Below are 25,847 nucleotides of genomic sequence, written 5' to 3'. Positions count from 1 at the left end.
TTATTCCTGTGCCCGGGTTGGTTAGGAACTTAAAATTATTCATGCGCCCGGGTTACTAACTTTTGGTTGATGCACTGATAGGTGGGCCATGTGTAGATCAGCGTAATTACCTGGTTAGCCTAATTCCTTGTTAGTATCCCACTGATTGACCGGGACAGGTTTTTGCGTGTAATTAAATAAATTTTAGTTGTGCACGTTCAGTATGAGCCGGCACTACTGCCTACTGGGATGGATGTAGGGGGTGTTTGGTTCCAGGGACTTTTTTATGTTGGGACTAAAAAGAGTCCCTAAAAGTTCCTAGCAAACCAAACAGGGGTCCTTTTTAGGACTTTTTGCTAAAAGTTTTTAGAAGCACTTCCTTAAGAGTCTTTTTCAAAAAGTCCTAGAACTAGAGAACCAAACACCACCGTACATCCGAGTGTTTAATTAATTAACGGGTCATGTGTTGGAGCCCCATCTGCCGAAGCTATTTTTCATTATATTTGAGGGTTTTTGTGCGTAGTTAAATAAATTGCGATGGAATTTTCTAAAAAAACCTAAAAAAACAGCATGCTAGTGTCACTCAACACCTTCTGCACTCCCAATGCACTCCCACCCACTGATAGGTGGGCCTCCCAGGCTGGCATACCACGTGAGCAGGCCATACATTTGTACACTAGTGAAGTGACTGTATTTGCACCAGAACGCAAGTTGGATAACCACAAATCCACATTTTTAAAGTTTTATCATCAAACTGAGCATTAAACACAAGTTCTATGACTTCCGGTGATATTACCTCTTTGCGTAAGGCCATCGTTCCTCTTGGAACTGGCTTCATCAAGCAGTAGTGCCTTTTTGGAGAAACTTTCAGCACTAGTGCCATTCAACTTCGATTGCGTCAGAAGGATCATTTCGACGTCCAATAATTTGAATTTAAGATCATAAACATACTTATCACATCACAGGTCAACAATACCGAGTTCCAAAGAAAGAAAAATCCACAATACTCAATCAATACATACATAAACAAGCACGAACTGATCAACACATGCCCTCTGAAGACAGCCCCTGTTGCTCTTGCAGAGCGACTCGCTCGTCCAAGCCTGGACCCTGCAGCAGAGGCCGTTGCTTAAGCCACCAGCACATACACCGCGTAGATGATCCCCGGTATGTACCCCAGTAGGGTCAGCAAGAGGCAGATCCAGAACTCCACCTGAATCCACATATCCACAGCAGTAATAACCAGATCAGATAGGAGACTACAAACAAGGCACGGCGAAACAGGTACAAATTATAAAGAGTAGCCACTTACGGCGAGGCCGTAGCGCAGGAAGACGCCGACCGGAGGCAGGATGATGGCGAGGATCACCTCTATGAACGTTGCTGAGGCCATGGCTCACTTCACTCGAGGCTTTCTGGCTTCTTTCTTTCTCTGTCCTTCCTCTTTCTGAAAGCGAGAAGCGCCTGGATGGGGTGGGCGGTTGATTTGGATTGCAAGATCGTGTACACGTCCGTTTATATAGACAAGACTTCGGGTGTTTTTAGTAACTGTTCTGGTCTGCTTTGGCCTTTGTAGGTGGTGTATGTGTCCCTGTCCTGGCACGTGGCTTGGCCACCTGCACTCCGCGTAGCAACTTTTTTTGGGACAAGTGGGCAAGTAATAACGAGGACTCTTGCGGGCAAACTCAATCGTGGCCTTCCTCTCGATGGTGTGCGTGAAATGCATGTTGGTAACCACATCGGTGAATGGTGTTGTACTGTAACTTTTTCACTAATTAACCATGCAATTCTGTGAGTCCCATGTTCGCCTGCCATTTCTGTTGCTGTATTGTTCCACGTGTCGACCGACGCCATCAACAGTGCGCGCCCCTCTCAGCTGGCGCGACATCGATGTCAATTCCCGTCCTTTTCCTGAAAAACTTGAGCTGATTTTTTTATAAAAGGCAAAAGATTTGCCATTTTCATTGATTAAAAAGAAGATATTTGCCCGGTTAATTAAAGAAAAACCGGGCAAAACCCAGATACAACCCCACGGGGCACACACAGCCGACCTGGCCACAGACAAGCCAAACAGTCGACCGAAGCGTCGAGGACATGGCAGCTCCGATTTTGCTGAAATGCTTCACAGAAGAAAGTTGCAAGCCTCGCACCGACCTAGTCCAGCGCATCATCCGGAGAGCACCGCCCGCTGAAAACCGCCCTCATGGAGTCATCGTTGCCGCAAAGGCATTGCACGCAGCTCCGACTTCTCTGTCACAGCCAGAAGCCAGCATAGGCACACCCATTGGCGCACCGAACTGTCGACATCAGAAGGGCAAGCAACGACCTAGCTTCGCACGCCATCATCGTCGTCATCACACGAGTCGCAACGCCAACCACACGCATCACCAGTTGCACACCTAGCCAACCGTGATGCCGCGCACGTCCAGCCTGCAGGAAGCACAAAAGGGGCCAAGATCTCCAAGACGGCGCCCCAAAGAGGGAAAACGACATTGAAGATGCCGCCGCCGCCCGATCGAACAGGATCATGACTTTCGCCCGTAGATCTTGACCCGAGAGTTGAGGAAGTGCAAAAACTCCTCGACGGCGCCTCCAAGGAGGAAAGCGACACCCACGGGCGCTGCCGCCGCCGGCCATCAAGCATCGGCTAGGCTTTCGCCTGGAGCAGCACGAACAACACTCCCACGCAAAGCACTCCGCTGGCCCGCACACCTCCGACGCAGCGAACACGCCACCGCCACGCCAGAGCCACCTCCTCCCTCGTCGTCTGTCTGCCAAAACAGATGAGCCAGATCCAACATCTAGCATCCACCACCACTGCACGGGCACCCCACACCGGAGAACAGAGCTCCCAGTCATGGCAGAACCCACGGACGCAGACAACCTAAACCGGCCACAGCCGGCCAGATCCGGCCGACGCCGATCCGACGAGCCGGCAACTCCATCGACGAGCCGGCCACGGAGACGAGCTCGCACAGGCAGACCAAGGGGCTGCCACCCCGCCTAGGCCAGCTGGAGAAGGACCTTGGCGACGGAAGGCCGCGAAGTCGCCGGAGTCGTCGCGCCGAAGAACGCCGCGCAGCAGGAGGACCGAGCTTCCTCCACCGCGAGCACCCAGCACGGCCGCAGCAGCACCGCGCCCAGGCCCGACCACCGCGCCGCCCAAGCAGCCGCAGCAGCCGTCGTCGCCAAGACCGAGGCCGCCGCCCCGGGGCCGAAGATCCGCCGCCGTGCCTCACGCATCGGCCGGAGGTCCCCCTCCCCTTTGAGGAACGGGGCCCGCCGCCACCGCGGCAAGGGCCAGCGGCAGCGGCGGCAGGGGAGAAGCTGATGGCCGGCCGCGGCGGAGGGATTTGGGGCCCCCGGGTCGCCTCGGAGAGACGACGCGAGGGAGCTTGGGAGAGGTTGTGTCCCAACCGGCCAGAAGAAGAAAATACGAGTTGGCTGAGACTGAGAGCGGCACTTGGGCTGATTTTTATTTTTGTTCTTCGTGTGGTACAAGCGTGACTCAAAGAAGGTCGTCCATGCGCATTGCTTCAGTTTGTGCTAGTATAAGCGTTTGTGTGACAGTGGCTTGTCTACATTTTTCGTGATAAAGCAGGTTTTGTTCGACAAGTCAATGGCTTTCCCCGCATTTTGGGCCAGTGCCGAATCTGATCTCAGCGAGCACCAAGTGGTGATTTGAGGTAAACCTGATCATACCCCGGGCCGGACCGGGTTTTAGGCGGGCTTGTCAAAGCCCGAAGCAAAAATCCCAAGCCCGGGCCTAGCCCGGCCCGACCTGAAACATATGAACAGTGACATTTTTCAATTAAAATAATTATATTCAAGGTTAAAATAATATAACATATTGTATTTTGAATAAAATATATGTTTGTTGTTGGTTTTGGCTTTTTTGGGCTTTCAGGCTGGGCTTCGGGGAAAAATGGAGCCCGAGCCTGGCCCGGATGCCGCGCTTTCAGGCTCGGGCCTCCGGGCCGGCCTTTCCATGCACAGGTCTAATTTGAGGGAAACTCCATCAACTTTTACTAAACGAACATCACCAAATGTCCACGAACACGTTCAATATCATTTCACACCTCGCGATGCTTATACCTCTTGGCCATCGAAGTTTCATTCAAAAACCTCGTACGAGAACTTGTATAGAGGACTTCCAATGACACAACAGTTTTTCCATACCAACTTAGCTGCCCAGCGCTGCTATTGGCATAACAACCAGGACACCATAGGTTGACCCAACCCAGTCGTCTCATACTAGGGTTGGCTCCTCGCAGTTCTCCCTTGTACACCAACAGCTGATAGGAACCGATCTGTCTCACGGTGTTGTAAACCCAACTCATGTATCACTTTCAACAGTGAACAACCGAACCCTCGGGAAATTCTTCAACCCCAGGATGTGATGAGTCAACATCGAGGTGCCAAACGACTTCGTCGATAAGAGCTCTTGGGAGTCATTAGTAGTGGTATGCGAGCTGCTATCCTGCCATTTCCGTCAAATGTCCACCCCTTATCCAAGAAAAAGAGGAGAAAGAAGAGGAGGAGAAAAGGTGGTTTCTGGTGGCTTTTGAGGTGGAGTTGGCGTGTCTGCAGCGTATCCGCACTCCCCCATACCTCCCACAAGCTTAGGAGCGGTTTGTAGGATTTCAAACGCCCGGATGCGTATCGGCAGATTTTGTACATGGTGTTGGATGGCTGAAAGTATTGGGACCACCCAGAACGAATATTTATGGGGCGTTTTGATGAACCATGTTAGAGTGGCCCTAACTGCCCTTAAATAGACTAATTGTAATGAGTAGCGCAATATTGATTTTGCTCTGTATGTGGGTGTGTAAAAACATACTTTGTAAAACTGTGGAGGAAATTTCTCTTGGGACTAGCATCATATTAGGTCATCATATTAGGTCATTCTTGGCGGGTAAGAGAAAATTTTGCAAGTTAGCCAAAGGTGCAGCCAACTTCTATATCCGTTACGAAATGCTCAAGAGGTAATGTGCAAATTTATCATCTTCATATTTTCTGCTTAATCATGGGACCCGCTCGTTAATAGGGCATTTTTTCTCCAATATTCCTGCCATCCCACGTGAGAGGAGGTGCCACGTGAAGTTTAATTTGTGCCACACAAAATTCAAGTAACTGCCATATGCCATATGGAACTGGCTCCAGAATGCAGCCTCGAGACGCACTCTATAAATTATGACGAACCTTGACAAGATGACGACTATGCTAGACTGCCTTCCTTTGAGTAATCGCTATAATAGTAATTGGGCCGATACGATGACTCTACTATATACTCACTCTAATGGCCCCAATGTTGGGAATCGTAGCATAATTTTAAAATTTTCCTACGTTCATCAAGATGCATCTATGGAGTATACTAGCAACGAGGGGAAGGGAGTGCATCTACATACCCTTGTAGATCGCGAGCGGAAGCGTTCCAATGAACGTGGATGACGGAGTCGTACTCGCCGTGATCCAAATCACCGATGACCGAGTGCCGAACGGACGGCACCTCCGCGTTCAACACACGTACGGTGCAGCGACGTCTCCTCCTTCTTGATCCAGCAAGGGGAAGGAGAGGTTGATGGAGATCCAACAGCACGACGGTGTGGTGGTGGATGTAGCGGTTCTCAGGCAGGGCTTCGCCGAGCTTCTGCGCGAGAGAGAGAGGTGTTGCAGGGGAGGAGGGAGGCGCCCAAGGCTGTTGTGTGCTGCCCTCCCTACCCCCCCCCCCCTTTATATAGGCCCCCTGGGGGGGCGCCGGCCCCAAGAGATGGGATCTCAAGGGGGGCGGCGGCCACAAGGGGGGAAGGGGTTGCCTTGCCCCCCAAGGCAAGGGGGAACTCCCCCCTAGGGTTCCCAACCCTAGGCGCATGGGGGGAGGCCCAAGGGGGGCGCCCCAGCCCACTAAGGGCTGGTTCCCTTCCACTTTCAGCCCACGGGGCCCTCCGGGATAGGTGGCCCCACCCGGTGGACCCCCGGGACCCTTCCGGTGGTCCCGGTACAATACCGGTAACCCCCGAAACTTTTCCGGTGGCCGAAACTGGACTTCCTATATATAATTCTTCACCTCCGGACCATTCCGGAACCTCCTCTCGTGACGTCCGGGATCTCATCCGGGACTCCGAACAACTTCCGGGTTTCCGCATACATATATCTCTACAACCCTAGCGTCACCGGACCTTAAGTGTGTAGACCCTACGGGTTCGGGAGACATGCAGACATGACCGAGACGCCTCTCCGGTCAATAACCAACAGCGGGATCTGGATACCCATGTTGGCTCCCACATGTTCCACGATGATCTCATCGGATGAACCACGGTGTCGAGGATTCAATCAATCCCGTATACAATTCCCTTTGTCAATCGGTATGTTACTTGCCCGAGATTCGATCGTCGGTATCCCAATACCTTGTTCAATCTCGTTACCGGCAAGTCTCTTTACTCGTACGCAATGCATGATCCCGTGACTAACGCCTTAGTCACATTGAGCTCATTATGATGATGCATTACCGAGTGGGCCCAGAGATACCTCTCCGTCACACGGAGTGACAAATCCCAGTCTCGATCCGTGCCAACCCAACAGACACTTTCGGAGATACCCGTAGTGCACCTTTATAGTCACCCAGTTACGTTGTGACGTTTGGCACACCCAAAGCACTCCTACGGTATCCGGGAGTTGCACGATCTCATGGTCTAAGGAAAAGATACTTGACATTGGAAAAGCTCTAGCAAACGAAACTACACGATCTTTTATGCTATGCTTAGGATTGGGTCTTGTCCATCACATCATTCTCCTAATGATGTGATCCCGTTATCAATGACATCCAATGTCCATAGTCAGGAAACCATGACTATTTGTTGATCAACGAGCTAGTCAACTAGAGGCTTACTAGGGACACGTTGTGGTCTATGTATTCACACATGTATTACGATTTCCGGACAATACAATTATAGCATGAATAATAGACAATTATCATGAACAAAGAAATATAATAATAACCATTTATTATTGCCTCTAGGGCATATTTCCAACAGTCTCCCACTTGCACTAGAGTCAATAATCTAGTTACATTGTGATGAATCGAACACCCACTGCGTCCTGGTGTTGATCATGTTTTGCCCTAGGGAGAGGTTTAGTCAACGGATCTGCTACATTCAGGCTTTACAAATATCTATGTCTCCATTTTGAACACTTTCACGAATGGAGTTGAAGCGACGCTTGATATGCCTGGTCTTCCTGTGAAACCTGGGCTCCTTCGCAAGGGCAATAGCTCCAGTGTTGTCACAGAAGAGAGTCATTGGGCCCGACGCATTGGGAATCACCCCTAGGTCGGTAATGAACTCCTTCATCCAGACTGCTTCCTGTGCTGCCTCCGAGGCTGCCATGTACTCCGCTTCACATGTAGATCCCGCCACGACGCTTTGCTTGCAACTGCACCAGCTTACTGCTCCTCCATTCAAAATATACACGTATCCGGTTTGTGACTTCGAGTCATCCAGATCTGTGTCGAAGCTAGCGTCGACGTAACCCTTTACGACGAGCTCTTCATCACCTCCATAAACGAGAAACATATCCTTAGTCCTCTTCAGGTACTTCAGGATATTCTTGACCGCTGTCCAGTGTTCCTTGCCGGCATTACTTTGGTACCTTCCTACCAAACTTACGGCAAGGTTTACATCAGGTCTGGTACACAGCATGGCATACATAATAGACCCTATGGCCGAGGCATAGGGGATGACACTCATCTCTTCTATATCTTCTGCCGTGGTCGGGCATTGAGCCGTGCTCAACTGCACACCTTGCAATACAGGCAAGAACCCCTTCTTGGACTGATCCATATTGAACTTCTTCAATATCTTGTCAAGGTATGTACTCTGTGAAAGACCAATGAGGCGTCTTGATCTATCTCTGTAGATCTTGATGCCTAATATATAAGCAGCTTCTCCAAGGTCCTTCATTGAAAAACACTTATTCAAATAGGCCTTTATACTCTCCAAGAATTCTATATCATTTCCCATCAACAATATGTCATCCACATATAATATGAGAAATGCTACAGAGCTCCCACTCACTTTCTTGTAAACACAGGCTTCTCCATAAGTCTGTGTGAACCCAAACGCTTTGATCATCTCATCAAAGCGAATGTTCCAACTCCGAGATGCTTGCACCAGCCCATAGATTGAGCGTTGGAGCTTGCATACTTTGTTAGCATTCTTAGGATCGACAAAACCTTTCGGCTGCATCATATACAACTCTTCCTTAAGGAAGCCGTTAAGGAATGCCGTTTTGACGTCCATCTGCCATATCTCATAATCATAGTATGCGGCAATTGCTAACATGATTCGGACGGACTTCAGCTTCGCTACGGGTGAGAAAGTCTCATCGTAGTCAACCCCTTGAACTTGTCGATAACCCTTAGCGACAAGTCGAGCTTTGTAGATGGTCACATTACCATCTGCGTCCGTCTTCTTCTTAAAGATCCATTTATTTTCTATGGCTCGCCGCTCATCGGGCAGGTCAGTCAAAGTCCATACTTTGTTTGCATACATGGATTCTATCTCGGATTTCATGGCTTCTAGCCATTTGTCGGAATCCGGGCCCGCCATTGCTTCTTCATAGTTCGAAGGTTCACCGTTGTCTAACAACATGATTTCCAGGACAGGGTTGCCGTACCACTCTGGTGCGGAACGTGTCCTTGTGGACCTACGAAGTTCAGTAACTTGATCTGAAGTTTCATGATCATCATCATTAACTTCCTCCCCAGTCGGTGTAGGCACCACAGGAACATTTTCCCGCGCTGCGCTACATTCCGGTTCGGAAGGGGTGACTATCACCTCATCAAGTTCCACTTTCCTCCCACTCAATTCTTTCGAGAGAAACTCCTTCTCTAGAAAGGACCCGTTCTTGGCAACGAAGATCTTGCCTTCGGATCTGAGGTAGAAGGTATACCCAATAGTTTTCTTAGGGTATCCTATGAAGATGCATTTTTCCGATTTGGGTTCAAGCTTTTCAGGTTGAAGTTTCTTGACATAAGCATCGCATCCCCAAACTTTTAGAAACGACAGCTTAGGTTTCTTCCCAAACCATAATTCATACGGTGTCGTCTCAACGGATTTAGACGGTGCCCTATTTAAAGTGAATGCGGCAGTCTCTAAAGCATAACCCCAAAATGAGAGCGGTAAATCGGTAAGAGACATCATAGATCGCACCATATCCAATAGAGTGAGATTACGATGTTCGGACACACCATTTCTCTGAGGTGTTCCAGGCGGCGTGAGTTGTGAAACTATTCCACATTTCCTTAAGTGTGTACCAAATTCATGACTTAAATATTCTCCACCACGATCTGATCTTAAGAATTTTATTTTCCTGTCACGTTGATTCTCGACTTCACTATGAAATTCCTTGAACTTTTCAAAGGTTTCAGACTTGTGTTTCATTAGGTAGACATACCCATATCTACTTAAATCATCAGTGAGAGTGAGAACATAACGATATCCTCCGCGAGCCTCAACACTCATTGGACCGCACACATCGGTATGTATGATTTCCAATAAGTTGGTTGCTTGCTCCATTGTTCCGGAGAACGGAGTCTTGGTCATCTTACCCATGAGGCATGGTTCGCACGTGTCAAATGATTCGTAATCAAGAGACTCCAAAAGTCCATCTGCATGGAGCTTCTTCATGCGCTTGACACCAATGTGACCAAGGCGGCAGTGCCACAAGTATGTGGGACTATCGTTATCAACTTTACATCTTTTGGTATTCACACTATGAACATGTGTAACATCACGTTCGAGATTCATCAAAAATAAACCATTGACCAGCGGGGCATGACCATAAAACATATCTCTCAAATAAATAGAACAACCATTATTCTCAGATTTAAATGAGTAGCCATCTCGAATTAAACGAGATCCAGATACAATGTTCATGCTCAAAGCTGGCACTAAATAACAATTATTGAGGTTTAAAACTAATCCCGTGGGTAGATGCAGAGGTAGCGTGCCAACGGCGATCACATCGACCTTGGAACCATTCCCGACGCGCATCGTCACCTCGTCCTTTGCCAGTCTCCGTTTATTCCGTAGTTCCTGCTTTGAGTTACAAATATGAGCAACCGCACCGGTATCAAATACCCAGGAGCTACTACGAGTACTGGTAAGGTACACATCAATTACTTGTATATCACATATACCTTGGGTGTTGCCGGCCTTCTTCTTGTCCGCTAAATATTTGGGGCAGTTCCGCTTCCAGTGACCACTTCCCTTGCAATAAAAGCACTCAGTCTCGGGCTTGGGTCCATTCTTTGACTTCTTCCCGGTAACTGGTTTACCGAGCGCGGCAACTCCCTTGCCGTCCTTCTTGAAGTTCTTCTTACCCTTGCCCTTCTTGAACTTAGTGGTTTTATTTACCATCAACACTTGATGTTCTTTTTTGATCTCCCCTTCCGCTGATTTCAGCATTGAATATACCTCGGAAATGGTCTTTTCCATCCCCTGCATATTGTAGTTCATCACAAAGCTCTTGTATCTTGGTGGAAGCGACTGGAGGATTCTGTCAATGACCGCGTCATCCGGGAGATTAACTCCCAGCTGAGACAAGCGGTTGTGCAACCCAGACATTCTGAGTATGTGCTCACTAACAGAACTGTTCTCCTCCATTTTACAGTTGAAGAACTTGTCGGAGACTTCATATCTCTCGACCCGGGCATGAGCTTGAAAAACTAGTTTCAGCTCCTCGAACATCTCATATGCTCCATGTTTCTCAAAACGCTTTTGGAGACCCGGTTCTAAGCTGTAAAGCATGCCGCACTGAACGAGGGAGTAATCATCAGCACGCTGCTGCCAAGCGTTCATAACGTCTTGGTTCTCAGGGATTGGTGCTTCACCTAGCGGTGCTTCTAAGACATAATCTTTCTTGGCTACTATGAGGATGAGCCTCAGGTTCCGGACCCAGTCCGTATAATTGCTGCCATCATCTTTCAGCTTGGTTTTCTCTAGGAACGCGTTGAAATTGAGGACAACGTGGGCCATTTGATCTACAATACATAGTGTAAAGATTTTAGACTAAGTTCATGATAATTAAGTTCATATAATCAAATTATTTAATGAACTCCCACTCAGATAGACATCCCTCTAGTCATCTAAGTGAAACATGATCCGAGTCAACTAGGCCGTGTCCGATCATCACGTGAGACGGACTAGTCAAGATCGGTGAACATCTTCATGTTGGTCGTATCTTCTATACGACTCATGCTCGACCTTTCGGTCCTCCGTGTTCCGAGGCCATGTCTGTACATGCTAGGCTCGTCAAGTCAACCTAAGTGTATTGCGTGTGTTCCGAGGCCATGTCTGTACATGCTAGGCTCGTCAACACCCGCTGTATTCGAACGTTAGAATCTATCACACCCGATCATCACGTGGTGCTTCGAAACAACGAACCTTCGCAACGGTGCACAGTTAGGGTGAACACTTTCTTGAAATTATTATAAGGGATCATCTTACTTACTACCGTCGTTCTAAGCAAATAAGATGCAAAATATGATAAACATCACATGCAATCAAATAGTGACATGATATGGCCAATATCATCATGCTCCTTTGATCTCCATCTTCGGGGCACCATGATCATCTTTGTCACCGGCATGACACCATGATCTCCATCATCATGATCTCCATCATTGTGTCTTCATGAAGTCGTCACGCCAACGATTACTTCTACTTGTATGGCTAACGCGTTTAGCAACAAAGTAAAGTAAATTACATGGCGTTATTCAATGACACGCAGGTCATGCAAAATAATAAAGACAACTCCTATGGCTCCTGCCGGTTGTCATACTCATCGACATGCAAGTCGTGATTCCTATTACAAGAATATGATCAATCTCATACATCACATATATCATTCATCACATCTTCTGGCCATATCACATCACATAGCACTTGCTGCAAAAACAAGTTAGACGTCCTCTAATTGTTGTTGCAAGTTTTTACGTGGTTTGTAGGTTTCTAGCAAGAACGTTTTCTTACCTACGTATGACCACAACGTGATTTGCCAATTTCTATTTACGCTTCATAAGGACCCTTTTCATCGAATCCGTTCCGACTAAAGTAGGAGAGACAGACACCCGCTAGCCACCTTATGCAACTAGTGCATGTCAGTCGGTGGAACCTGTCTCACGTAAGCGTACGTGTAAGGTCGGTCCGGGCCGCTTCATCCTACAATGCCGCCGAAACAAGAAACAACTAGTATCGGCAAACTCAACGCCCACAACTTCTTTGTGTTCTACTCGTGCATAGTAACTACGCATAGACCTGGCTCATGATGCCACTGTTGGGAATCGTAGCATAATTTTAAAATTTTCCTACGTTCACCAAGATGCATCTATGGAGTATACTAGCAACGAGGGGAAGGGAGTGCATCTACATACCCTTGTAGATCGCGAGCGGAAGCGTTCCAATGAACGTGGATGACGGAGTCGTACTCGCCGTGATCCAAATCACCGATGACCGAGTGCCGAACGGACGGCACCTCCGCGTTCAACACACGTACAGTGCAGCGACGTCTCCTCCTTCTTGATCCAGCAAGGGGAAGGAGAGGTTGATGGAGATCCAACAGCACGACGGTGTGGTGGTGGATGTAGCGGTTCTCAGGCAGGGCTTCGCCGAGCTTCTGCGCGAGAGAGAGAGGTGTTGCAGGGGAGGAGGGAGGCGCCCAAGGCTGTTGTGTGCTGCCCTCCCTACACCCCCCCTTTATATAGGCCCCCTGGGGGGGCGCCGGCCCCAAGAGATGGGATCTCAAGGGGGGGGGGGCGGCGGCCACAAGGGGGGAAGGGGTTGCCTTGCCCACCAAGGCAAGGGGGAACTCCCCCCTAGGGTTCCCAACCCTAGGCGCATGGGGGGAGGCCTAAGGGGGGCGCCCCAGCCCACTAAGGGCTGGTTCCCTTCCACTTTCAGCCCACGGGGCCCTTCGGGATAGGTGGCCCCACCCGGTGGACCCCCGGGACCCTTCCGGTGGTCCCGGTACAATACCGGTAACCCCCGAAACTTTCCCGGTGGCCGAAACTGGACTTCCTATATATAATTCTTCACCTCCGGACCATTCCGGAACCTCTCGTGACGTCCGGGATCTCATCCGGGACTCCGAATAACTTTCGGGTTTCCGCATACATATATCTCTACAACCCTAGCGTCACCGGACCTTAAGTGTGTAGACCCTACGGGTTCGGGAAACATGCAGACATGACCGAGACGCCTCTCCGGTCAATAACCAACAGCGGGATCTGGATACCCATGTTGGCTCCCACATGTTCCACGATGATCTCATTGGATGAACCACGGTGTCGAGGATTCAATCAATCCTGTATACAATTCCCTTTGTCAATCGATATGTTACTTGCCCGAGATTCGATCATCGGTATCCCAATACCTTGTTCAATCTCGTTACGGGCAAGTCTCTTTACTCGTACCGCAATGCATGATCCCGTGACTAACGCCTTAGTCACATTGAGCTCATTATGATGATGCATTACCGAGTGGGCCCAGAGATACCTCTCCGTCACACGGAGTGACAAATCCCAGTCTCGATCCGTGCCAACCCAACAGACACTTTCGGAGATACCCGTAGTGCACCTTTATAGTCACCCAGTTACGTTGTGACGTTTGGCACACCCAAAGCACTCCTACGGTATCCGGGAGTTGCATGATCTCATGGTCTAAGGAAAAGATACTTGACATTGGAAAAGCTCTAGCAAACGAAACTACACGATCTTTTATGCTATGCTTAGGATTGGGTCTTGTCCATCACATCATTCTCCTAATGATGTGATCCCGTTATCAATGACATCCAATGTCCATAGTCAGGAAACCATGACTATCTGTTGATCAACAAGCTAGTCAACTAGAGGCTTACAAGGGACACGTTGTGGTCTATGTATTCACACATGTATTACGATTTCCGGACAATACAATTATAGCATGAATAATAGACAATTATCATGAACAAAGAAATATAATAATAACCATTTATTATTGCCTCTAGGGCATATTTCCAACACCCAATTGGCACAATAACCAATAACCGCCATTACGACATTGTTTTTTTTGGCAAAAATCACACTCTACAGAGCTGTCATGTAGGCATCGATTGGCTTAGTAGCTCCACAAACGACCCCATAGTCTCCATATTTAAGGGCGTGGAGGCCAGTATGGAGCTCGCTCCATAAATCAACCGACGGCGCGGAAGGGAAGTCTCAACTTCTTCCTCCTTACAAACGACCGGGTTTGAAGCGCGGTGCCGCCCATACATGTACCCATGTGTCCCTATTAATTACCAACAAGTTGGGCGACTTGAACAGTAACCACCAAGCCATTAATGGCGTCCACCATTCCCCCAAATTCACATGGCGGCCGTTCGGATGGCCACGCTGCCACATCCCCGGCAATAAAAAGCTCGCGAGGATGTGCCCCCATCATCAAAGGCCTAGCCGCCACCTCCTCCCATATCCTTCTTGTCGCCTCATGTCCTACTATTTCCTTGTCTCTCAATGACAATCCTGCCACGACAGACGGAGCCTACTGGCAGAAAACGATGGCAGAGCATAATGTCCTATCGCAGACGTCGCACAATCGCGGGGCAAACTCTCCCCGCGACACACAATCGTGGAGTGAACTCTCCCCACGCAGCCCCCAACTCCTCCCACAGCGACGGTGGATCTGGCGGGCATGGCAGACCCATCACATACCCCGGTGTCAGTGGCGGTCGCGGGGAAGCCAGGCCCCTCGTCTGGGTGGAGGCAGAAGATGTTGTCCTCATCGACCCAGCGACCTTCATCGTTCAGGTGAATGACCCTGTCCCCACCATGGCCTAGCTGGAGCCGGAGACGGAGACAAAACACTTGGACCCGATCAATGCCGTCCTCGGGCTCACCGCCCTCCAAGTTCGCAACGAGGCAGAAATCATCTGTGAGTATGACCGCGCACTCACGGACAAGGTGGAGTAGTGGCAGCTCGCGGCGGCTGCCCCTTGTTAGTCCGATCCCAACGCGGGATATAGGACATCTTGTGCGCAAGAGGAGGAGGACAACGATGGCGACACAGACGTTGATGAGGATTGCGACGGCTTGTTCGAATATCGACGTTGCCTAGATCGAAAATGTCACTAAACAACATTTGTACTCGCTATTTATATAGTAATGCGACGGATTTGGACTACTATTATAATTTTATTATAGCTTTTATTATTTCTTTCATGTTGAGACATGTGTTTGATATGTCTAATTTGGCCTTAAATTGACCTACATGTTTTAAGTAATGAAAAGTTAAATAAATGGAATATATTTTTTCTTAAAAAAGGAGGATAATCTGGCCTCCACATCGAGCGATGCACACACTCATCTTTATTATATTTATTCGATAGAATCTGATAAAACATATACATGGATCAATGTAAAGCCACCTTGATGATGATCTATGTCGCTACACCTAATAATTTGATGATGTGTCTGTCGGATTCAGGGCTCCGCAGACCCAAGATAGATTCGAACTCTTGGGTGCGTGCGAAGAACTCAACCTCCCCAGTCTGCCAATCCGTCGATCTCACGGCCTAGCTCGATGAACTGGAAGGAAATGAGACACATTAGTTTACCCAGGTTCGGGCCACCTTGCGGTGTAAAACCCTACTCCTGCTTTGTGGTGGATTAGCCTCGAGGTGGGCTGAGGATGAATTAGTACAGTGGAAAAACGACCTCGGGAGGTGTGTTCTTGTGTTTGAGTGAGCTGGTGAGGGTGTGGATGGACTGGACCATCCGGATCCCTCTTTATGGTGGTGGCTAGGCTATATTTATAGTGGCCTTGGTCCTCTTCCCAAAATGAAGGCGGGGAGGGATCCCACAACGGCCAAATTCAAAGGGAGACAACTATTACATCTTATCCTGACGAATGATGGTCTTCGCCTGCAAAGCTTCTGGTCATGACGCCGTGGTGGGCTCGGCGATGACCTCCGTCCTGCCGTCCTAGCGGTCTTGGTCTTGTAGCATGGAAATGGAAACCTTTGGTTGAGTCCTCAGGACCCCGCGCCTGCACTTGCCTCTTTAGTACCAAAGAGGAAACCTGCTGTCCTGCGCCCGCTGGCGCCCGTCTGGTCTTGATCGTCATGGCTTGCGTCATCCGGACCTCACGAGGTGAGGGCCTGCATAGAAATCTCCGCTCCTCAGGAGCCAGCCTGAGGAAGTCGCTCCTTCTGGAGGTCTTGACGTCGTCCGCCTCGCGAGGCTTGGCCCTCGCGAGGGTCTTGTGTTGTTGGTGCTGAAGATGGGCCGTACCAGGCCATAGATGGAGCCACGCCGTGGGCCGCACGCAGGCAAGTCTGGGTACCCCGGTTCCCAGAAAGCCGACAGTGCCTTCACTCGAACCAGCGGACACCATCTAATCCCAGGGCGAGCCGAGAGCACCAGCTAGTATTATCAAATCCTCAGCGCGCATCGCATGCCTTGCTCCAGAATCCGCCGCTGCCATCTTCCACAGTCCCAACTTCACGAGATATCAGCGCACTGACCTTGACATGCCCAATTGCCGTCGACGCTACCATGACGGCAGACAACGCCACCACCCTACATATGTTCATCAACACACGTACAATGCCAAGACCCCGTTGCACCAAACCGCCGAGGCCCGCCATCGCCGATGCCATAGATGCCACACCGCACCACCTCTGGATCCAAATCGCCGCCAATGCCAACCCAACGTTTTCCACTAGCAAACTATCTTCCAAGGCGTCGCCTTCAAGAAGGAAACAACGCCGAAGAAGTCGTCACCGTCCACCTCAGTTAGGGCTTTCACCGAGGAGACATGATATGGTGGAGGTAGAAACAGATGTAACGAACGTCTCCACGGAGAAAAAACAGCGCTTGCGGACGTCCCAGCCGACCAGTGCGACTAGGGATTTCTTCCGATCCCCCACCTCCAGCTTCATCCGCATCGAGGACCGGTAAGTCTCACGACCCAGGTCTGTATGAAGGAGCCCACCAATAAGGGGAAGGAGAGAAGACAGCCAGATGAGGAGCAGTAAATTCAAAAAAATGAAAAAGAAATCTGGAACTTTGGGACATCAAACATTTGCTCATTTGTGGCTGAAACTTTGCAAGAATATCAAATGTTTGATAATGTTAAATGTCCCAAAGTTTAAAAAGTATATTTTTATTTCCTTTTTTAACCGCACCACCATGCCTCTAACACGCAGACCCCCACGGTCCTACTAGAGTGGCCACCGCAATGCTAGGAGCCGACGGACGCGACAACAACCAATGAACGGGACATACACGCGATGCCCTGCAGAAATGCCCTGCCGCCACCACCTTCTTAGGAGCCAACACTGTTATGCTATGATCCAAAGCTAACTTCTGACGAGTGAGTCGAGCGAGGCCCATCGTTGGTAGGCTTGGACCGGACAGAAAGAATCGTTGGTAGGCTTGTAAATACTTGGCGTTTGAAACCTCCCCCAATATAGCAAAGATTTCCTGACCGGCCCCGTGGTTTCTTTCCCCTTCGTCAAAATCTTGTGTCTTCTACTTGTTTTTGTTTTTCATCGTGTTGATTTGCCTGTCGTATCTCTAACAAGCACAACTACGCAACTTCGCCGGTGTGCTCCTCTGGCGATGGCAAAATGAGATGGGAACATGAGGGAGGGTAGTGGCAACGCCAGTGATGTTCCCCCGTGTCGCTCGTGAGAGGCGACGCGGGGGTTGGGGCTATTCTGTTTCTTGTAGAACCCCGTATAACCCCGTACTTGTAGCATTACTGGTGGGCAAATGATGGAAGATATGAAGACCGTACCTTATTTGTTACTCCCTCCGTCCCATAATACAAGAACATTTTTGACACTACACAAGTGTAAAAAATACTCTTACATTAGAGCATCTCCAAGGCGGACCCATAAACCTGCCGCAACTGTCCGGACCAGGCTGTTCAGAGCGCCGAAGCCATCCAAGGCCGACCTATATCGGTCCGCGGAGCGGTCCGGACGCGATTTCTCATGCAAACTGGAGACAAAAGTGGGGGAGGTTTGCGGGAGTCCGAACCGCTCCCAAGCCCGCCTCTGACCGCCCCGGCCGACAAAAAAAAACTTCCCTCTCCCGCGCGTGCTTCATCCCGGCGCCAGCTGCCCGCATTCATGCCGCCGTAGAGCGCGCCGCTCCGCATTGAAGGCGGCTCAGGACGGACGCGATCTCTCACCGCCTCCGCCCTTGAAGCGGCACGCTGGCCGAGGGGTGCCACCTGCTGCATGCCCGGTTCAACACGCCTCCTCGCAGCATTCATATGCCTCCATTAACCCCACATGAAAGCCGAGAAACCTACTCCGGCCACGTGTCCGTTCAGGAGCGAGCAGGCATTAAATGCAACACCGGCCGAGCTCCTCCCGTCCGCCCTCTATTAAAACGATGGCAGGCGCCGGAAAAGAATCACACCTCTCCGCCACTTCCCTGATCACCCCCTTCACCATTTTCTCCATCATTTTGATGGCATGCGACGGGCAGAAAGAGCAGTTCCCCGGCACAAAAGCCGGCATGGTGGCCCGCTGAGCCCGGCGGATACGAGCGAGGCAGTTCGCTGCTCCACCTCCCTTCCCTAGGCCGACGGAGCAAGTTGCCGCCCCAATTTGGCGCGTGGTTCAGCAACTCGCCGCTCCAAGCCAGCTCGCAGAGGAGTGGCGAGTTGCTCCAGGCTGGCACAGAGGGAAGCACGGCGGCACGGGCATGGACAACGTCGCGTCGTACTGCCCCTCCAGTGCCTATGACCGCGCCATCCGCAATCGAGGACGCGCGTAGCCACGCTATGCAGACAGAGAAAGAAGGCGGATGCGTGGAGAAGATCGACGAATCAGTGGCCAGTGCATCCGCGTCCACGTCCGCTGGCAACTTTGAGGGAAAATAGAACACGTGAGGCCGCCGCCGCTTGGGTCCCAGGAAGGCCACCACCGGCGCGACGTGACTGTACGTGCACATAGTTTTAACTTTTTAGTTAAAATATTCCAAAATGTAACCGTTTGTGTCTGGTTTTGTACGAAATCCGTTATGTTTGTACGAAATCCGGTCAAGTTTGCATGAAATCCGACCGTGTTGCACGAATTTCGTCCGGTTAATTTGAGTTGTTGTGAAAATGTATGCTGTTAGCGTTGAATGAGTACCTCCCGCACCCGTGTACCCCCACCTCCCAAAATCCACGGATGGAAGTGGGAGGTTAAGGGTTGCCGTTGGAGATGCCCTTATGGGACAGACGGAGTAGTTGTTGTTCCATCATGCATGCATTTTTTTCTCTGTTTGTGAAACACTTGCAACAGTACTGACCTCGCACTTCGATTGCTTCCGAAGTACTTTAAATTTAAGATCACAAACACTGGAGCCGACGAATGCTCTAAAGCCCTCGAGCTACGTACACTCGTGACATCAACAATACCAAGTTTCAAAAAAAATTGAAATCCGCAATATTCAATACATACAAGCTTACACAAAGACATGCTATCTTAACACAGACAGCATCAGTTGCTCGTGCACAGCGACTCGCTCGTCCAAGCCCGGACCCTGCAGCAGAGGCTGTTGCTTAAACTACCAGCACATACACCGCGTAGATGATCCCCGGTATGTACCCCAGTATGGTCAGCAAGAGACAGATCCAGAACTCCACCTGATACAACCACACCAGTAACTAGATCAGATACCAGACTAAAACAAGGCACATCGAAACCGGAGTAGTACAAATTAGAAGGAGTAGCCGCTTACGCCGAGTTTGTAGCGCAGGAAGACGCCGACGGGAGGCAGGATGATGGCGAGGATCACCTCCAGGACTGTTGCCGAGCCCATGGCTTGCTCACTTCACTCGAGGCTTTCTGGCTTCTTTCTTTCTCTCTGCTTTCCCTTCTGAAAGAGGCGACTGGATTGGATGATTTGGATTGCCAGATCATGTAGCACACGTCCATTTATATAGACAAGACTTCGGGTGTTTTTAGTAACTGGTGTGGTTTGATACTTTGATGTGGAGGTGGTGTACGTGTCCCCGGGCTGGCAGGTACTAGTTTGGCCACCTGCACTCCACGTAGCATCTTCTTCTCGAGACGCGTGCGAATATGGGGTACTGGAGCTCTGGAGATTAGATTAACCTCCTCCCACTTAAAAAATCTCTTTGCTGGTGGCGTGTTCTTGTCCGATGCGCTGTGCCTGTCCTTTTTGTCCCTGCCTCGTTGTATCCATGCATGTCGGCACTCCCGTCAGAAAATGAAATATCTATGCATGTCGGCACGGACCCGTTTGGGGTGTTTCCAAAGTTTCATAGCTGGAACGGTTGCTTTTGCAGCCACCTGTGTTCGTCCTTGTGTGCTCCGCGTGGTACTAGACGTCCAATTTTGATTGTCCGCCACAGAGCAGCTTTTTTAAAGCTGTGGCTACGTCTAACCTCAGTCAAATGATATAACACGCAGAAAAAAATAACTTAAAAGAAAATTTACACAGATCTTAAATAATATCTCATGAATAGCATCGATCGAGATATAACTAAAAGCAACTCCAACGCGCCGACTTAAACAGATGGGCGCTTTTGTCTGTTTTTTGTCCGTTTGGGTCGGCCGCCCGCTCGGCGTTCTCCCTCTTCAAGATTTGGGTCGGTAGTGCGTCCAACGGCCGCGAAATGTCCGCACGCAAATTTTGAAAAAGGCCTGCAGCCATAAATCATGCCAGCGGCCATGTCGTCACCCGAAGTTTATGCCGGCACCATGCTAGCGCCGGCACACAACGCCAGCTTTAGAAAAACACCACACAGTTTAGCTGGCGCACTTGACAGCGGCCGGCACACATGCCAACACACAAAAGGGGCGGGAGTTCGACCACGCCATCGCAACCGTGATCATGCCAGCACACTTGCCGCTCGTCGCCATAGGTCACTCGTCGTCGAACTTGAGCATGTCGGCTTGCATCTTCTCGAACCACGGCCTCTTCCTTGGCGACACGGTGTTGAGATCCACTTTCATGATCTCCACCCCCGTCATCATGCTAGCAAGAGCCACTTCTTTTGCCTTGGTCTTGGCATTGGCGGCCTCAATCTCTAGCATCTTGGCTTGCTTCCTCGCCTCCATCTCAAGCATCCTCGTTTGCTTCTCCGCCTCCATTTCAAGCCTCCTTCTTTGGATCTCCATGAAGGCGTTCATTTATTCTTCCTTGTCTTGCCGGTGCTTCTCCTTCCTTGAGTCCTTCTTGGTCATCATGTCCTCCATGGTTGCGATCAAGGCATTCGACGCCGCATCCCGCTTGCCCTCCTTCTTGGAGTTGGTTTTCTCCTGGTGGCTTCTCGCCGTCCCCAACCTCCTCCACGGCCTTCTCCCCCCTACGCGACATGAGGGCGGCATATTGCGTCTTGAACTTCTCCTTGTCTTTGATGACCCTCCAACAATGGGAGAGGTTGAAGGATTTGCCATCGTGTTGGACCTTGAATGCCTCCAAAGCTTGGAATGCCTACAAATGAATTGCCTGCAAGCATACTGGCAAATGGATATGAAAATGGAAATGGACATGCAAGCATAAACGGAATGGCACAAAGAGGGGCGCTTGCTAGCATACCATGTCTTGCATGCCGATGCCGCTCATGGGGCGTGCCTTGATGCTCTTAAGAGTGGCACAAAACTTGTTGCACTCTTGTTGGATCACCTTCCAACGCTTTCGAAATGGACACCCACCCGCGCATGCTTGCATTTGGTACGGCGGAAACTTCTTGTGCTCATGGAACCCACAATGGACACGAGTCCAAAAGTTGACGCCTTTTGTTCGGCGCCGGTCTGGGGGTCTTGCCCAATGTCCCTCCAACACTTACAAAGGAGCTTATCCTTGGCCGCCGTGTATGCCTTGGTCCACCTGCTCTTGCGCTTCGGCTTCCCCCCGGCGGCTTGGTTGGCGAGCTCGTCCTAAAATAAAGGCTCCCCTTCGATGTCCAATTCATCCTCTCCCTCGAGTCTGTAGTCCTCCGGAAACTCGTGGTCGAGCGGGAAGCCGTCCAGGTCCAGGCCGACCTAATCATGCATGAAGGCGACCTGATCTTGATCAAAGGTGGACGGCGTGAACGGCCCTCGGAGGTCCTCGTTTTCTGCATGTAGTCGTCATCACCGGAGGCCGACATTTTGTCGAACAGGTTGTGTGCGCCCGGCAGCATGTCGGCTGGCATGTGCCGCGCGCGTTTCCTCGCCCCTCCAGATGATGATCCACCGACCACCGGGGTGGCATTGAGGTCGATGGGCATGGGCGCGGGCATGGAAGGCGCCACCACGCTTACCTGGGGGGAGCATTCCCCGGAGAGTCGGGAGGCTTGCAGGTAGACGTCGAAGTCGGGCATCGGCTGCGTCGCTGACGCGCGGGGCGACTCGGGCAGCACCATCCGAGGAAACACAGATGAGCCGGTGCTGGCCGCGGCCACGACGGCGTTGACGAGGCCGTGCTGGCCAGGGTTTAACCCTAGGTACATCAGCGCCTCCCTTGTTACCGCCACAACGCGGGCGTTCGTGGCCTCCTGCTGTGCGGCGGTGGCGATGGCGGCCGCCGCGATGGCTTCCTCCCTTGCGTCCGCCGCGTGCCTCCGGCCCTTTCTCTTCGCTGACTCCCTTGCCCGCTCCTCGGGCATCAGCTTCTTCTTCGGCTTGGGCGCGGCGGCGATCTTGCGGGGGGCACGACACTTGCTTTTGCCTTAGGGGGGTCGTGATGCCGGACGAGGCGAGGAAGGCGAGGCCAGTGGCGGTATCGAGGTCGTCGTCCATGGCGGGCGGCGGAGCGCACGCGGGCGGGAGGATTTTGGGAAAGTGGAGGGAAATGGTGAAGGCTGCCAGCGACTGGCGGGCCAGGGGAAAGAGTAGGCGGGCGCCGCGCGCGTCCGCACCGACGCAAATGAGGCTCAAAAATGGGTCGGAAATGGGTCGGCAGGCGGACGAAAAGCGAACGCGCATCCGTTTGGGTCGGCGCGTTGGGCCGACTTTTCTGTACGCGCCGACCCAAACGGATGCGCGCGGACGAAATGGGTTGTCGCGTTGGAGTTGCTCTAAGTCTTAGTTGACTGAAATTTAACAAGACTATTTTTCTAAAGAAAAAGAATAGCTTCAAAACTATTTGAAATGGCTGCTGCTACGGATCAACTGGCTGATTTCCTGAAGAAACCAATCTCATCCAACTCCTCACCGACCAGCGAGCCTACGAAGGAATTACTCACTCCCAGTGGCGAGCATCATGTAATTGGCGATGGAGAAGGGTTAGTGATGACGAAAAACGAAGATCCTCCTCTCCGGAGCCCCCAACGGACTCCAGATCTGGCCTCCCAATTAAGAACAGGAGGCGGCGGCGGCTCCGTCTCGTGGAACGCGATAATTCTTTCTCCCTGATTTTTTCTGGAAAAATGTGATTTTATAGTGTAGGTTTTAGGGTCTGCGGGGCCACCAGGTGGGGACAACCCACCTGGGCGCGCCTGGAGGGGGGGCCTGGTGGGTTGTGCCCAACTAGGTGCCCCCCTCCGGTGGTTCTTGGCTCCAGAAATTCTCTTTATTGATATACAAAATCCTCGCAAAGTTTTGTTCCATTCCGAGAACCTTTATTTCTGCACAAAAACAACACCATGGTAGTTCTGCTGAAAACAGCGTCAGTCCGGGGTTAGTTCCATTCAAATCATGCAAATTAGAGTCCGAAACAAGAGGAAAAGCGTTAGGAAAAGTAGATACGTTGGAGACGTATCAACTCCCCCAAGCTTAAACATTTGCTTGTCCTCAAGCAATTCAGTTGATAAACTGAAAGTGAAAAAGAAAAACTTTTACGAACTCTTTTGCTCTTGTTTGCATAAATAAGATTAAACAACACCCATGTTTTCAGCCAATATTATAACTAACCATGTCGACAATAACTCTTAAAAATTATATTAACACGTATCAATGACATAATCAGCTAGCGAGCAATAATAAGATATCTCAAACAGCAACACGTTATCAAAACAACCATGATATAATATGACAATAGTGGTATCTCGCTAGCCCTTTCTGAGACCGCAAAACATAAATGCAGAGCACCTCCAAAGTTCAAGCAGCGACTAAACATTCTAATTCATGGTAGAAAAGATCCAGTCATGATGCACCCAACATTAGCTACACACAATGCATCAACATGACAGCAGTGCTCTTAGGTTCTGGCGCTTATTTTGGAAGGTGATGGCACAACATAAAAGTAAATAGATAGTCCCTTCGCAGAGGGAAGCACTGATTTGCAGAGGTGCCAGAGCTCAAGTTTTAAAGCAGAGGTAAATGATATTTTGAGACATGCACCCTTCTCATTTACTTCAGGACTATCAGTTATCAATATCTTCCATGCTAAGCACGGTAGTGGCGGTTCCCAAGCGGAAAAGTAAAGGTTATGACTCCATTGGGAGTTTTTGTTTGATTATTTGAGAGATCAATTCTTTTTTACAGTTTGGGACTGGGCATCCCTATTACTGCCCTTTTCTCGTGCGATGGCGAGTGAATAAACACTCAACCTGAGAATAACCCGCATAGCATGGAAGATACCGACTACCTCCTGTCGTTCCATGAACGATCCAGGCACACAAAAAGGATATTTATTTGAAGTTTTTAGAGATGGCACATGCAAATTTACTTAGGACGGCAGGGTAATACCGCATATAGGTAGGGATGGTGGACTCATCTGGAATAACTTGGGTTCAAGGTTTTTGATGCACAAGCAGAATTCCTACTTAGTACAGGCGAAGGCTAGCAAATAGGTTGAGAAGCGGCCAGCTAGAGAGCAACAACGGTGAGGAACATGCATTATGCATAAGTAACATTGGACACTAGCATGAGTAGGATATGAGCACCATGAACATAAATATCATAGAGGCTTTGTTGGTTTTGATTCAACTACATGCATGAACATGTGCCAAGTCAAGCCACTCGAACATTCAGAGGAGGATACCATATCATCATACTACATCACAATCATTTTAACGCAGTGTTGATATCCAAGATAAATCATTATCCACTCCAAGCTACTTATGCATGGCATGAGAAACTATAATCTCTAATTGTCATTGTAAACGTGTTTAATAATAATGGACTGAATTATGGATACTAGGTTAAACATATTTACAAAAACAGAATAGGTCGAGTTCATACCCGTTTCTCTCTGCCACGATCAGTTCATCGAATATCGTCATTATTGCCTTTCACTTGCACGACCGAACGATAAGAAAATAATAATAGTGTAAGAGTGCCGTGGATTAAGCTGGAATCTGCAAACATTTTATTCAACAGGAGAAGACAAGGTAAAATGGGCTCTTTGTTAGATCAACAATTATGCATATGAGAGTCACTCAACATTTTCATCGTGGTCTTCTCCTTGGTACGACTCAATAAACAGAAAAGAAATTCAGTGAAGCACACTGAAATATTTTTTGAAGTTTTTTGATTTTCTAGAACAAGCAAATAACAGGGAAAAGGAAAAACGAGAAAAAACTATTAACACGGGAAAGCTCCCAACAAGCAAAAGAAGAACAAAGAAATGTTTTTGGGTTTTCTTTTTAGTGCTACGGCTAACAACTCTGGAAAGAAAATAAAAAAGAAGCAGGAAATATTTTTGTATTTTCTCAAAGTTTTTCAAACACCAAAGAAGAAAGCGAGAAAATAAATTAAGCATGGGTAATACAATGAAAAAGTGTGACCATGAATGTAATGTCGGTGGGAAACACGTACTCTCCCAAGCTTAGGCTTTTGGCCTAGCTCTGTAATCAATCAGTAGCCTGCGTAATGGTCGGAGTGGTAGCTCACGAAGGCTCTTGGTGTGGATGTCTCAGCCTGCCATGCAGCCACAA

General features: G+C 49.7%; 2 protein-coding genes across 2 annotated transcripts; both read right to left on the bottom strand.

The window, feature by feature from the left end:
* Positions 1–889: 889 nt before the first annotated feature.
* Positions 890–1,488, bottom strand: LOC109735809 (low temperature-induced protein lt101.2). The gene is made up of 2 exons (XM_020295016.4): positions 1,292–1,488; positions 890–1,192 (listed from the first exon to the last, which is right to left on the bottom strand). The coding sequence occupies exons 1-2, from the start codon at positions 1,370–1,372 to the stop codon at positions 1,109–1,111; spliced, it is 165 nt and encodes a 54-aa protein (XP_020150605.1). The 5' UTR covers positions 1,373–1,488; the 3' UTR covers positions 890–1,108.
* A 17,935-nt stretch (positions 1,489–19,423) lies between these two features.
* On the bottom strand, positions 19,424–19,950 carry LOC109735800 (salt stress-induced hydrophobic peptide ESI3). Its single transcript, XM_020295004.4, has 2 exons — positions 19,757–19,950; positions 19,424–19,661 (listed from the first exon to the last, which is right to left on the bottom strand). The coding sequence occupies exons 1-2, from the start codon at positions 19,835–19,837 to the stop codon at positions 19,578–19,580; spliced, it is 165 nt and encodes a 54-aa protein (XP_020150593.1). The 5' UTR covers positions 19,838–19,950; the 3' UTR covers positions 19,424–19,577.
* Between the last annotated feature and the right edge of the window lie 5,897 nt (positions 19,951–25,847).

This window comes from Aegilops tauschii, chromosome 4 (assembly GCF_002575655.3).
Source record: "Aegilops tauschii subsp. strangulata cultivar AL8/78 chromosome 4, Aet v6.0, whole genome shotgun sequence".
Classification (NCBI taxonomy): Eukaryota; Viridiplantae; Streptophyta; class Magnoliopsida; order Poales; family Poaceae; genus Aegilops; species Aegilops tauschii.
This window is presented reverse-complemented; position numbering and strand designations above follow the sequence as displayed.

Excerpts from the sequence above, each read along its gene's own strand:
- LOC109735800 (XM_020295004.4), bottom strand. The coding sequence starts at position 19,837 with ATGGGCTCGGCAACAGTCCTGGAGGTGATCCTCGCCATCATCCTGCCT. Across the intron at positions 19,662-19,756 it reads TCCTGCGCTACAAACTCGGC|GTGGAGTTCTGGATCTGTCT; the intron begins GTAAGCGGCTAC and ends TGGTTGTATCAG.
- LOC109735809 (XM_020295016.4), bottom strand. The coding sequence starts at position 1,372 with ATGGCCTCAGCAACGTTCATAGAGGTGATCCTCGCCATCATCCTGCCT. Across the intron at positions 1,193-1,291 it reads TCCTGCGCTACGGCCTCGCC|GTGGAGTTCTGGATCTGCCT; the intron begins GTAAGTGGCTAC and ends ATGTGGATTCAG.